The 13,578-nt window shown below is 39.6% G+C and overlaps 5 protein-coding genes across 5 annotated transcripts; 3 read left to right on the top strand and 2 right to left on the bottom strand. All coding sequences in view use genetic code 12, as the record gives it.

The window, feature by feature from the left end:
- Positions 1-1,569: 1,569 nt before the first annotated feature.
- CORT_0A05430 (hypothetical protein) lies at positions 1,570-3,075 on the top strand (the record flags this gene model as incomplete). Its single annotated transcript, XM_003866322.1, has 1 exon — positions 1,570-3,075. One exon carries the CDS (start codon positions 1,570-1,572, stop codon positions 3,073-3,075), a length of 1,506 nt encoding a protein of 501 aa, XP_003866370.1.
- Positions 3,076-3,096: 21 nt separating this feature from the next.
- Positions 3,097-4,914, bottom strand: CORT_0A05440 (hypothetical protein; the record flags this gene model as incomplete). Its single annotated transcript, XM_003866323.1, has 1 exon — positions 3,097-4,914. One exon carries the CDS (start codon positions 4,912-4,914, stop codon positions 3,097-3,099), a length of 1,818 nt encoding a protein of 605 aa, XP_003866371.1.
- A 230-nt stretch (positions 4,915-5,144) lies between these two features.
- Positions 5,145-7,325, bottom strand: CORT_0A05450 (Erg7 2,3-epoxysqualene-lanosterol cyclase (lanosterol synthase); the record flags this gene model as incomplete). Its single annotated transcript, XM_003866324.1, has 1 exon — positions 5,145-7,325. One exon carries the CDS (start codon positions 7,323-7,325, stop codon positions 5,145-5,147), a length of 2,181 nt encoding a protein of 726 aa, XP_003866372.1.
- Positions 7,326-7,872: 547 nt separating this feature from the next.
- CORT_0A05460 (Utp22 U3 snoRNP protein) lies at positions 7,873-11,394 on the top strand (the record flags this gene model as incomplete). The annotated part of the gene is made up of 1 exon (XM_003866325.1): positions 7,873-11,394. One exon carries the CDS (start codon positions 7,873-7,875, stop codon positions 11,392-11,394), a length of 3,522 nt encoding a protein of 1,173 aa, XP_003866373.1.
- Positions 11,395-11,650: 256 nt separating this feature from the next.
- On the top strand, positions 11,651-13,132 carry CORT_0A05470 (Hex3 protein; the record flags this gene model as incomplete). The annotated part of the gene is made up of 1 exon (XM_003866326.1): positions 11,651-13,132. The coding sequence occupies one exon, from the start codon at positions 11,651-11,653 to the stop codon at positions 13,130-13,132; it is 1,482 nt and encodes a 493-aa protein (XP_003866374.1).
- Positions 13,133-13,578: the final 446 nt, after the last annotated feature.

The raw sequence follows: 13,578 nt of genomic DNA on the forward strand, positions 1-13,578 counted from the left end.
TGAAAACAAAAACCATACACACGCATATCACTAAGTAACCTAAAGGAAGTGTCCTGGCCAGAAGGAATCTATTTGGATAAGTGTTTGTTACTTCTGCCATTGAAAGTCAATTTTTTCAAGTGAATTCAATTTATCTCTGTTGCAATTGTGAAAAACTCGAACCCAATTGGAAGTCGTTGTTTTGTTCCAAGTTGTGCAATGGGTGCTAATCTGGCCAACTAGCGTCACGAGCCAATGAGGGATTATTGCAGTTGGTGGAGGATGGGCACAGGACACGGTTAGGGAGTAACGATCTGTGACTACAATACCAACGAAGTTGCGACTCAATCTATTTAGAGAATGAATTTAGTTCAATAAACACAACGGCTATCAAATGCAACGACAGTTTTCAAGGAAAAAGAGATAAACACCATAAAAGTATCTAAGGAAATAAAAAAACAGTTGCGATGCGGCATTGTATACTATAAAGCCTATAAACAGTGGTCAACCAAACAAACCGTAGGAAAAAATGAGAAAGCCATCACATTATCAATTGTCTACATTTGTTAGCGAAACTCCAATAAAATTAATCAGACATCCAAAGGAAGGTCATTTCGACGGTCACTGACATACAAGAATTAGGTTCGTGTCGTATGCTACCGAGGAAACTGCGAATGTTTTGGTACAGTTTTCATCACCTTAATTTCTGAAGTTTCAACTAATCAAACAAGGCCGTGACTAATTGATGCAAATATGAAACTGCTAGCTTCTCATCCCTCTGCTTTCTCTCAATTTGTTTAGCCTCATTACAAGGTGGACACTAGTTCCAACCTTGCAATTACAACAAACTCTCATTATATTATCATCCGCATACGAAAAGGATTTTCCCAAAACCCATTTGAATTGTTTATCAGAAATGTAGATACTGGCAAGTATAAGCACGCAATCCAAACACATCCCCGAAAGGAGTAGTGATAATGAAAAGCAGCATGTATTTGACGTTGTCTGGAATCATAGTCGAGAATCAGACTAGGAAAGAAGTGAACAAAATTTCATCATGTAAACAAATTCAAACTGAGTGAATTGGAAACCAGCTGCAATTCCAAATAATGAGTTCTTGTTTTTTTCAGCGACTCCAATGTAGGTTGAAATACATTGATTATGTGGAGCTCGATATCCACATATACAATTAACCTCAACCTCTCGATGCTATATAAGTAGATAAGTAGCAATAGATGTTCAATTTGAATAGAAATAAAGTAGTTGTGAAGTGGTTGATTAAAAAGAAAAGAAATAAAGAAAAGACGAAAGAAAATTGAGATGAGGAAAAATTTTGTTCTATTTATATTTTCCACTCCCTTCATTGAGGAGGAAGAAGAAGAACTGAAAAATTTTTTTTGTACCGAATGCGGTAGCGCCGTTAAATGGTAGCATTTTGTTTTAATTCCTCGCAATTTTTGTGCTACAAGAGAGAACACATGGGACACCCGTCTTCATCAATAGAATATAAATAACCCAAAGTAATTCAACAACAAATACTCAATATACTTGAAGGATATTTTGGGGGCCCCAATGACACAGAACTAAAACATGGCGGATATCTTTGACATGGATGGGTGTGAGTCCCACTTGCTGAATGCAATAAAAAATTTGACATTGGACACTCGTGCTCATGACGATAATCCCTCACAATCGTTGAACTACAAATTAATAGACGAGACGTTTTCAACCCCAACTCAAAATGAAGATCCACTTGATGTATTCGAAGCTACTGACACTATAAATGACGTTCTTTCTGAACGGACAAAACCAATACATATCAAACGTCGTAGTGGTAGTCATACCCAAAACTCGCTGCTACTTTCGAGGCCACGCCGAAGATCATCGATAGTGTCTTCGTATGAAGTCAAGATCCAGGACGATTACGTCTCCTCGACTCTTACCGAAAATCACAATACAAACCCGTTAACTAATGATGAAGGAAGTTCAACTTATAAGCCGAAATTATCCGACTTCGAGCCTATTAAGGTATTGGGGAAAGGCAGCTATGGTAAAGTTCTTCTCGTTAGAGATTTAAGAACGGGGCTATTGTTTGCTCAGAAGCAACTCTTGAAAGCTTCAATGATTATAAATCGCGATGCAAATGATCAAGAGGTGCTTGCAGAAGATGGAGGACCAAAAATTCACAACAAAAATTACCAAAGAACTTTGAATGAGAAGCAGATTTTGGGGGTAGTACACCACCCCAACATTGTCAAGCTATATTACGCATTTCAGGACAACAACAAGTTGTATCTCATTTTGGAATATTTGCAAGGCGGGGAATTGTTTCACCATTTATCGATGGAAAAATTTATGAGTGAAAAGAATGCTGCCTACTATTTGGCCCAATGCAGTTTGGCACTTCACTACTTACACACAAAGGTAAAAGTAATATACCGGGATTTGAAACCAGAGAATTGCATGCTTAATGCACAAGGTAATCTCGTATTGACTGATTTTGGCCTCAGTAAAGTTGCATCTGATGAAGACAAATTGAACTCAATTACCGGGACCATACAATACATGGCCCCAGAGGTTATAATGGGGGAGGAGTATGACTATGGTGTTGATTGGTGGAGTTTGGGTTGTGTTGCCTATGATCTTTTGACAGGCGCTCCCCCTTTTACAGGGCTGGATCCTGATAAGGTATTGAAAAAGATTAAAAATTCCAAAAAGACTTTGAAATTTCCATTTTACTTGAGCAATGATGCAAAGGATTTCTTACGCAAAATGTTGCAAGTCAATGTGGAGAAAAGGTTTGACGTGGATGGCGAATGGGAAAAGTACAAGAAGCACAATTTTTTTAGACATGTTGATTGGAATTTGTTGGAAAAACTTGATGTGGAAGAAAATGCTGCAAGTTCAGTTTTACCCCCAATCTTGCCAATAATCACGGACCCGGTTCTCGCTGAAAATTTTGATGATGAATTCACGGAAATGACGTTTACACCACAGCAAAACACCCTGATCTTGAAAAACACTTTTCATATGAAAGACTTTTCTTACACTAATCCAAAATTTATGGACAATATAAAACTACACAACAATTCATAACTTATAGAACTTTATACAAATTTATTTATTAATAAAAGTAAAGCACAAAATTAGAAGTGTTTGTGCAACGGATTCAAGCGTGATAATCATCCTGAAATCATATGTCTTTTCATAACTTCGTAAATAATTCAATTTGAGTAGCTTTATGGCAATGACAGGCGTAAAGCAGATAACCGATTTTCCAATCAGAAAATCACTCAAGCAAAGTCTAATTGCTTGGAATACAAAAAGCTGCCATACCACTATATTTAGCTCGTCTAAAAAAATCCACGCAAAGATAGTATCAGTGAGTAATTGACCATACTTCATAAACCATCTATCAAGGGCAAATGGATGCACAACAGGACTCAAGGATATATCGAAATAGTATGACAAGAAAACTTGGAAGCTATACACCCTTGCTGTAGACTTGTCATTGGTTATATCTCGATCGTATTTGTCTCCGTATTTTCTGTCATGCAAGTTATAGTTTGAGAGCTTCAGTTTGAGTAGTGGGAATCTTTCGTTGGCAAACTGGGGATTCGAGGCTGAAGGTGCAATGTATAATGAGGCTGAATCCCTATACTGCGACGGTTCACATATTGGTAATAACGGTGGACATAGCCACGACCACCAGTTAATAAATGCAAGAACTCGCATGTTGAACAGTCGTATGCTTCGATCTGAATTCACTTCAGGTGTTGTTTCTGACGTCTCAAAAGCAGAAGCTTCGCCGTTTGTATTGTACAGTTCGATATCTTGGGAGAATAGATTCCGAGGGCTCGGATGTGATGCAACTTCATCATACATCGGATGATTGTCATCACTCAAACTTTGTCTTTCGTCAAATGAATCATCAATATTTTCAAATACTTCCTCCACGTCTGGGAGAAGCACCCGAGAGGTTGCTTTGCCGTTCATCCTTTCTGTACATATTGTAGCATCTTCCCTTTCAAGTTGTCCTTCTTCCTCGTCATCCTCATCAAACGTGGCAATTGCAACAGCCCTGATCAAATGATAGGTACCTTTCGGAGAAACCGAATACAATTTTTGTATGGCCTTGGAATACGACTCGTCGGTTGTGGCATACTCTTCCTTAATAGGGGGAGAAATATCTATGTTCGGCGATGAGGCTATTATAGGGACTGTCTGGGTTGCATCTTGTCCCAAATTGAATTCGCTTGGAAGCATTTTCGAGCTGATTTTCGAGCTGATTTTCGTTTTTAGTCGGTGACTACTCGTATGTGACCTGTCGGATGAAATTGTTGAACGACGACGCTCTTTGTCATGGATCTCCAGGTCGATGTTTTCAGATACTAAATTGCTCCATACTTTGCTGAGGCGATAGTTCTCTTCAGCAGTGCTTGAGATTCCGCCTCTCATCTGAATAAGCCAGGACTGGTGGTACATCAAGAATCTCTCATATTTCTGAGAGTATCTCTGGGGATTGTAGAAGTAGATTGTCAATGAAGGAATGGTGAACCCGCACCATATCAAAGATAATTCAAATAGGTTCAAGGTACCGTCACATTTGGCATGTTGGAACCACATAATAGCGGCAAACTTTATGACTTCCTCGAGCATAGGCTGGTAAAACGACTCGTACGATGAATGACCAATTTGGAATAATATCAACCGATGATGTGCCTGCGGCAAGATCAACAAGTAATAGACGAATTTTGTCATGTAAGCCAACAATGCAATTGTGGCACCTAGTACAACACATCCAACATCCTTTGCTGGGTCATCTGATGCCTGTCCATCTTGCACGATAGTCTGGGTAGTGTATGCCACAACCAAAACACCAACGATTAAAGCATGTAGCACGATAAAGATGATGTTGAAGGACCTTGTATTCATGAAAGCTCCAACGATAATTGTTATTGATCCTTTAAGTCGCCTGTGATATGTCGCATGTACTGTTGTTACAAGAGTTGTGTGCAACCGGTAGCAGTTAGATTACTAATTTACTTTCTTTGAAATGTGATTCGTTGGGGTGAAGTAAACTATAAAATATCGTGTGGTAGCGCTATCGTAAAACTAATAAAAGCCATTCAAAAAGCGTACCGCTTGAACTCTCCACTGACTTTCTATTTGTTACCCTTTATTCTTTTCACATACAACCCTAACGCCTTGATGGGGAATAAGAACCTATATGAAGGGTACTCTATTGCACAGCTATGATTAAAAACACCTTCAACATCTTCAAACTTCCATTCACCAGTTGGCAATTGACGGTCCATGAGCAACTTGATTCCATTACGAATTGGTTCTTCATCTGGATAATCGGCCAAGATTAGTCCAATTAATGCCCATGCTGTCTGGACTACTAGCGATTTTTCTCCATTTACATACGTATGAGTCTCGCATGATTTCATTGATTCTGACCACCCACCATCTTTCAATTGTTTGGATATAAGGAAATCACAACCCTTTTTAACTGAATCTGAATTTGAATAATTTAATCCCACGCTGTTGAATGCTTCAAGTGCAAACATTGATGCATAAGTGTAACAAATTCCCCAACAGCCATACCATGATCCATCTATTTCGCTTTGTGCTCCCTTAATATACTGTATCGCACTATCAATAGCATTTTGGATTACTTTTGGTTTGTAGTCTGGATAATGCTTGTGAAAGTAGGTTAGACCCAAGACTGACGAGTCTGTACATTCGACATATGGGTATTCCACCATGATGTTGTTAAACACTTCGGCAGGATTCAATTTCTCCAATAAAACTGTAGATTTGATTCCCTCGTATGTAGAGAAGGAGCCGTATTCCCAATCGCCAACATTTTGTATTTGCAACAAAACTTCAACTGCCTCGTAAAGGTCTTCATCTTTGATCACGTCTCTAATATCCGCAAATCTTTTGTCGTTTCTAACCATTATTATCGCCTTCATAGCTTCCGCGGTGCAATCACTTACTGTATATCCCTGGTCCTTGGTACTGAAGGGCCAAGCACCTTTTCTTCTGTCTCTGAAGCTTCCTTCAACACAATTTTCTGTAAATTGTGATCGAACCAAGAAAAGATAAGACCTTTTTATCATTTCGTGATACTTTTCATCATCAACCAAACCGCTCATGAAAAAGTATTGAACCATGAATGCAGCATCCCAAACCTGCACCCCATTAGTACCCATCACTGTCATACCTTGAGGTCCATGGAATAATACATCATTCATTCTATTTTGTAATTCAAGGAAGTTTCTAGAATGAGGGCCCTCTCGTTGGAAAGTTACGACCATGTTCATAGCGAAACTAACCGGTGCAATACACAAATAATCGGTATTTTGATATTCCTTCTCTATCAAATCGTACACTCTTTTATTAACCCAATTTAATAACCAGCTGGGGCGGTATTTCTCCCACTTACTCAAGACAAAGTTGGCACAATCGAGTATTTTGGTGTGGGGATAGTATAAGTCTACACCACAAACATTGTTTCTGTTTGCTCCAAAATTGATTGACTCGTACGGCAATTGATTGGGTAAATAAATTTCATTTCTTATTTCTTCCAATGTTGAATCTAGTTTACAAGTGACCTTGTTTGCCAGCAAATACCCCAATGGTAAATATATCGCTCTCGTGTGAACCCACCATCTGCCAGGATGAATTGGTATATTGTAAGGTAAGGTCCATAATTCAGGGGGCGCAGGATTAACACCTTCCCAATCATATAAGTTCAAAACTGCCAACCATGCCTTGCCCCAGTGTGGATTTCTTATTGCGCCCCCCAAACGGTGTAAAGTTTTTCTGGCTTTGACCATGACTGGATGGTCTGGGCCTATTCCCAATAACCGGAGACACAAATAGTTCATAGTTGTTCCAAAGCAGGTTGATTTGTCGACAGAGTGTAAACCCCATCCACCATCCACTGGATTGGCGGTGTTGACAATGTACCTAATCATTTCTACTTTATATGGTTCGGGAATAGGAGTACCGCTAAAGTAGTTTGCAGCCACATATCCAATTGTCATAAACATCGGCCCTTTGTACTGGCAAGGGAATATTCCGTTTTCCAATTGCAAAAGTTCAAGAAAATCAGCACCCTTTTTTAAAGCTTCGGTTGGAGTTTTGATTGTGGTAGCAGATGGGGGGACAAAATCATTTGATTTAAGGAGCCATTGAACATACGTTGATTGTGGTTCCTTCGCTATTTCCTCTGGAGATAAGTAGTGCCATGTTTCTCTACCTACTGGGTCTGTCCTTAATCTCCACCTCGACGAATCTGTCTTTGGCAAATCGAGCTCGTCTGAATAGTACATATTTCTGATACTATCTGCTGTGAGATATTAGTCGATATCACAAATTGTAAAATGAGTGACAATATCAATGGCTTTTCTTGTGTGCGTTTATACGGGGATGTAAGTAAGAAATTACTCTATTTGACGAAATTTACGAAGCACGTCGTATATGCTTCGAGGAGTTGGTAGCATTTCAAAAGTCGTGTATGGCTTAATTTTGACACAGTCTTAGGATATTAACTTTTAGCGATTGAGTTAAAAGTGTCTTTGTAACAGTCAGACGTGAAAATAAGGAGTGTTATTGATTACAAACAGATGTTTCTACTTGAATGAATGCTCGCGTAAGATTCATTGAATACTTTTTTTAATAATTACATATGTGTATATATAATATGTGTAATATATGTATGTGTATTGTGAAAAATAAAGAGAAGAGGTAGAAGAAGAAGAAGAAGAAAAAAAAGTTTCTAAAGAAGTGCAAAAATAATTTTCATTCTACCCTAGCCAACGTGAAAACCATTCGATTTAGCTCAACAACAGCTTCGTCTATAGCTTTGTTATTTTTATAATGGTTAAGAGGAAGTCTGATAATGTCGAAGGGGCCAAAACCAAAGTGCCGAAGGTGGAAACATCTGAAGACAACTCAGGAATCAAACTAGATACCGAAAATAATCACAATGGTCATATTATTGAGGATCTAACTTCCACCAATACAGGACAAGATGACGACAATAGCCAAGAGGAAGATTCCAGTGGTAATGAGGATACAGTTGACCGATCGGGCCCCCCAAAGAAGCAGAAATCTCAACTCACTGCTCAAGACATACAAGTAGCACGAGAGACAGCAGAACTTTTCAAATCGAACATTTTCAAACTTCAAATTGACGAGCTTATGAAGGAAGTAAAGGTCAAGAAAAGTCACGAGGAAGTTATGGAGAAAGTGTTGCATAGGTTGCATGACTTGATAAAGGAGATTCCCTCAGCTGAAAATTTATCCTTGCAAGAAGCAGAAGGGTTATTCAATCATAAAAGGGTGGCCATACCTTTCCCCGATCCAAAGCCCACAAATGTGAAGTACTCATTTTCATATGGGCCACCAGAGGATTTGTCGCTAGTTGGTTCGTATGGGTTAAAAACGGGTATCAGTCAGGGTCTGTCAATCGATGTGGCTTTAACAATGCCGAGATCCATTTTTCAGCCAAAGGACTATTTGAATTACAGAGCTTTGCACAAAAGAGCGTTTTACCTCGCCTATCTAGCAGACCATTTGATCCCATTGACAAAAAAGAATAACCTTCCAGTCAAGATCACATACACTTATTTCAATGATGATGTGTTGTGTCCTATTTTGCATATTGAAAGTATCCAAACTGAAAACCCAGATGATCTTATCTTTTTCAAGACAAGGTACAAAATTAATTTAATTCCAGCTTTCCCGTTCACGGTTTTTGAGTCGAAGAAACTACTTCCGGATAAAAATTGTATTAGAATACAATCAGAAAGTGAAGAATTGCCCCCGACACCATTATACAACTCAAGTATCCTAATGCAATCATCATATGACTACTATCTCAAATTTTTGTACTCCATGAAAAAGTCTACCGAGTCATTCAAAGACGCATGTATTTTAGGAAGGTTGTGGTTGCAACAAAGAGGATTCAACTCGACTTTCAGTGGCGGTGGTTTTGGACATTTTGAATTTGCTATTTTATTGAGCGCGTTGCTTCATGGTGGGGGTTTGAATGGAAATAAGATCTTGTTGTCTGGATTCTCATCCTATCAATTATTCAAAGGTGCAGTTAAGTATCTAGCCACTATGGACCTCAATTCGGGGTATTTGTCATTTTCATCTGAGATAGGTGAGTTTGTCCCAGCCAAATACAAGCCTGAAGGGTTCAATGTACCTACGCTTTTTGACAAAAATACCAAGATAAATATTTTGTGGAAAATGACACCGGCTTCCTATGAAGAATTGAAAAGTAAAGCAATTCAGACGTTAGACTTATTAAATGACGTTGTCAAAGACAGATTTGACCCAATATTGCTTCAAAAATCAAATGTTGATTTTCTAAAGTTTGACATACTTTTGTCGATGACCATTGATGAAAGCTCGATAGAAACATTTGGACCGTTAGAAAAGATAAGATTCATTACCTTTGACAACTACATAAAGAGTAGGTTTTATAATCTCATGAAAAAAGCATTGGGTGATAGAGTTACCATTGTCAGTGTTTGGAAGGATAAAGTCAAACGTTATTTTTCAATTCATAAAAGGAAGCCCACAAACCCGGCCAATAATTGGGTCATCGGCTTACAATTGAATCCCGATGAGTGTGATAAGGTTGTTACTAAGGGTCCTGATAATGAAGAAAAGGAAAAAGGAGCCGCCTTTAGGTCATTCTGGGGTTCAAAGGCTTCTTTAAGGCGATTCAAAGATGGATCTGTTCAGCATTGTGTGGTTTGGAATGTGAGTGACAGAGAGCCTTTAGTAGTTTCAATCATCAAATATGCCATGGACGTGCATGTACTGACTGAAGTTGCGCAATCGATTCACACAGAGTGTGGTTTGTACGAAAAGAAGCTCCCACTCTCCTTGCTATCAACAACATCAAATCAGGTTTCACACTCCTTGTCAAGCTATACGATTTTGCGAAATTCATTTGATAATATGACTAAAGCTTTGATCAATCTAAATTTGCCTTTAAGCATCAAATCGGTATTGCCAACATCGTCATCGTTGAGGTACGCGTCATTACTACAGCCAGTTCCGTTTGCAGTTTCGAATCCTGACTACTGGAATGACTGCGTGATCCAGTTTGAAATATCAACCAGATGGCCAGATGAGTTGAAAGCTTTGGAGAAAACCAAAACTGCACTCTTGCTAAAGGTTTCTGAGATGTTGAGAACCACTGAGTACAGCACTTTTATCACGCTGGATGACTCAATACCTTTTAATGAGGACGTTTGCTTGTTGAATATTTTGACTCCAGAAGGCTTCGGTTTCAGACTTAGAGTGCTTACTGAACGAGATGAAGTATTGTATCTCAGAGCTGTGAGCAATGCTGATAAACAAAAGCCGATTGCACAAGATGTCTATGTGAAGTTCATCCAGAAGTATCAGGCGTCGTCGAAACATACACGAACAATTACTCAATTAGCACAGCACTTTCCATACTACTCGCCCACTGTTAGATTGGTGAAGCAATGGCTAGACTCTCAATTACTTTCAAGCCATTTTAATGATGAGTTGGTGGAATTGATAACCTTAAAGCCGTTTGTTGATCCAGCCCCATATTCTATTCCTCATTCAGTAGAGAATGGATTTTTGCAGGTACTTTTCTTCTTGGCTAATTGGAATTGGAGAGACACGCCTCTCATATTGGATGTTGTCAAAAGCACTGCTGAAGCTGACTCCACGTTAAGTGATAGGTTGACGATCCAGGCTTATAGGGTTATCGAGCAAAACTTCAACAAAATCAGAGGAGCAGATCCAACGGGAATCAAAACCCAGTTCTTTGTTGGTTCAAAAGATGACCCGTCTGGAATTTTGTGGTCGAGCAATCTCACTTTGCCTATTGCAGCTAGATTAACAGCACTTGCGAGAGCAGCAACTACATTATTGGCTTCTCGGGGTAACAACGAAAGCTTTTTAGACTTGATATTCACTCCTGCATTGAAAGATTACGATTTTGTCTTGGAGGTGAAATCGCAAAACCTCACCACTTCCTCTGGAATTTTACCCACAAATGCATTTAAGAATTTGGTTGAGCCCTTGACCTCATACCCGGACGACATTTCATCCAAGCGTGATTTCATACAAGCCTTTTATATGGATTTGGAAAAGAAATTTGGGAATGCCATCATATTCTCTACGCGAAAGTTTACCGGTTTGTGCAAGGACAACAAGAACGTAATTGGAGGGTTGTTTGTTCCCTCAAACTTGTCAAAAAAGAAATTCAGAACCAATTTGGGTATCAATGTGAAACCCGATGGGGATAAGGAAGAAGTAATTTTGAATAAGGAGGCGATTTTTGATCAAATGAAATTGCTAGGCCAGGGTTTAGATATAAACTTCACGTCGGAGAAGTAATTACTCTTGTAGTGCAAGTGGCATGTATGTAATATGCTATTGTATTAGTAATGAAGATAGATAGAATTGTATACATGAAATGAGTTACTTAGTTCTCAAAATCACGTGCACCACATTTTTGATAAGGCGAGAATAGAAGCAAAATCTTTGTTTCGCTTTTGAAACATTTGTAATAAAGGCTCAGAACGTATAATACCAACCAGGGCCAGCATAGAAACAGTACATATCTAGAGATATATTTGAATTTCGCACAAGCATGTCAGCTACATCAGGAGGTCCCGGTAGAAAAAGAAGAAGAGACAGCGATCAGGCGCCAGATATCATAAATCTTTCTTCTGATGACGATTCAGTGATTGATCTTACCAATGAAACCAATAGTCTGCAAAATATGCCCACCAGGCGCCCACACAGACTGCGATCTCAAGTGGAAAGTGACAATAGGAACCGGCATCCACCAGCAAGGTCTCAAATGGGACAAGAAAACAGGCATCCACAATCACGGGTGAGGTCTCAGGTGGAGGAAGGTGATAGTGACGACGATATAGAGATATTATCCGTCAACATATCCACCACTGGGTCCATGTCATCAGATACAAATAGAGCTTACTTCAATACAAGGCGGAATGTAGACAGTGCCAATACTTTGGACGAACACTCGAACCGGGACGACGATTTGGAAATAACTGACATACAACGGGCACCATCGCCACTTGCACATATCGATACGCCTATGGGACATATTCCATACCAACCTGAACCCGGATTAGTGTCATACCAAAACGCACGACAGCAGCCCTTTGTCAGTCCATATTCGCCACCACGTAATGTTAGAAGGCGAATGGGCCATATACCTACCCCTCACGATTCACAAGGCACCCGTCTACTTCCACCTCGAAATAATCTTGGCCGTCAAGTTCAGCTACCTCCGCAAAGGAGGCATCAGCATCCACACAATAATGGTCATGACAATACCAATATGACACCGATCACGAATGCTAGAAGACAAAGCAGAACTAGAGGTCGCAGTGCACGTAATCAGCACCCACCCCCAAGAACCTCAAGACGCGGTTCGCAATTTGCACACGGGCAGATTCCCGACTTTGTGAGTCGAATTAACTTCAGTCTTGAGAGTGTCTCTGATTTCTTGCCGCACGTCTTTTTCCCCAACATGTTCGGAAGGGATGTGCCCTCTGAAGTTTTTGAAAATAGTGTAATGCAAAGAATTGAAGAAGATAACAATAGAGCCGTCGATGCACGAATGGAAAGGGAAAAAAACTATAATCGGAAATCGATGGCGGAGAAGCAAAAGCTTGCAGATGTTGAAAATGCCAAAGGCACTCATACAAACAAAATCAATTCCAGTGATAATCTCGTTTGTGAATTATGTGGTGTTGCTTTAGGGGAAGGTGCCCCAGAAGATTTTAAGGGAGATCCCAAGTACGATTTAAACTTTGCGAAATATGCCGAGCAATATCAAACACAAGCACCTTGGTTTTGCGTAAACCCGTTCACAGATGCAGATCACGACTTGAGTAAGAGGATATTTGCTTCGAAGTGTGGACATACATTTTGCGGGAGATGTGTGAAAAACATTGCAGGACGGCCGGCAAGGAAGCCAAAGAATGCTCCCTCGGGATTTACTATTAAGAATCCTAGTATATGTGCGCCAACAAAATGTCCCGCAAAGGATTGTGGGAAAAAGTTTGTTTCGAAAGCATTTACTGAGGTTTACTTCTGACAAAGACGCTTTTGTATATCTCTAGAGTATAGGTTCATTTCAATAGGGAAGAGAGTTAGGTAGAAGCATAGTCAACACAGATGAGTCCTCTGCGATATCCAAATGATAATTGAAGAAACCCAATGACACAGAATTCTTGATAGATCAAGCACATTACGTTGCAATCCCAACTTTATTATTTGTACTAAGAAAAGACAGTTCTGGAGAAACATATGATGAAAACTACTATGGGGCTAGGAGTTTTCCTTGTTGGTAATTGAAGCTGTCACAGTTAATACCACGCCAAATTCGAAAGAAGTTCGTCTCACATTATCAGAAACTCAAGAGCTGTATTCCTTCTGCTAGACAACACATGTCGACTCCAACAATGGCCCCATGCTTATGCCGCTAGTTGAAGTTCTATTGGTCCCTCGTTTGAACTTTGTGGCGTGAAAAACATTTCTAGG

Source organism: Candida orthopsilosis, assembly GCF_000315875.1.
Source record: "Candida orthopsilosis Co 90-125, chromosome 1 draft sequence".
NCBI lineage: Eukaryota > Fungi > Ascomycota > Pichiomycetes > Serinales > Debaryomycetaceae > Lodderomyces > Lodderomyces orthopsilosis.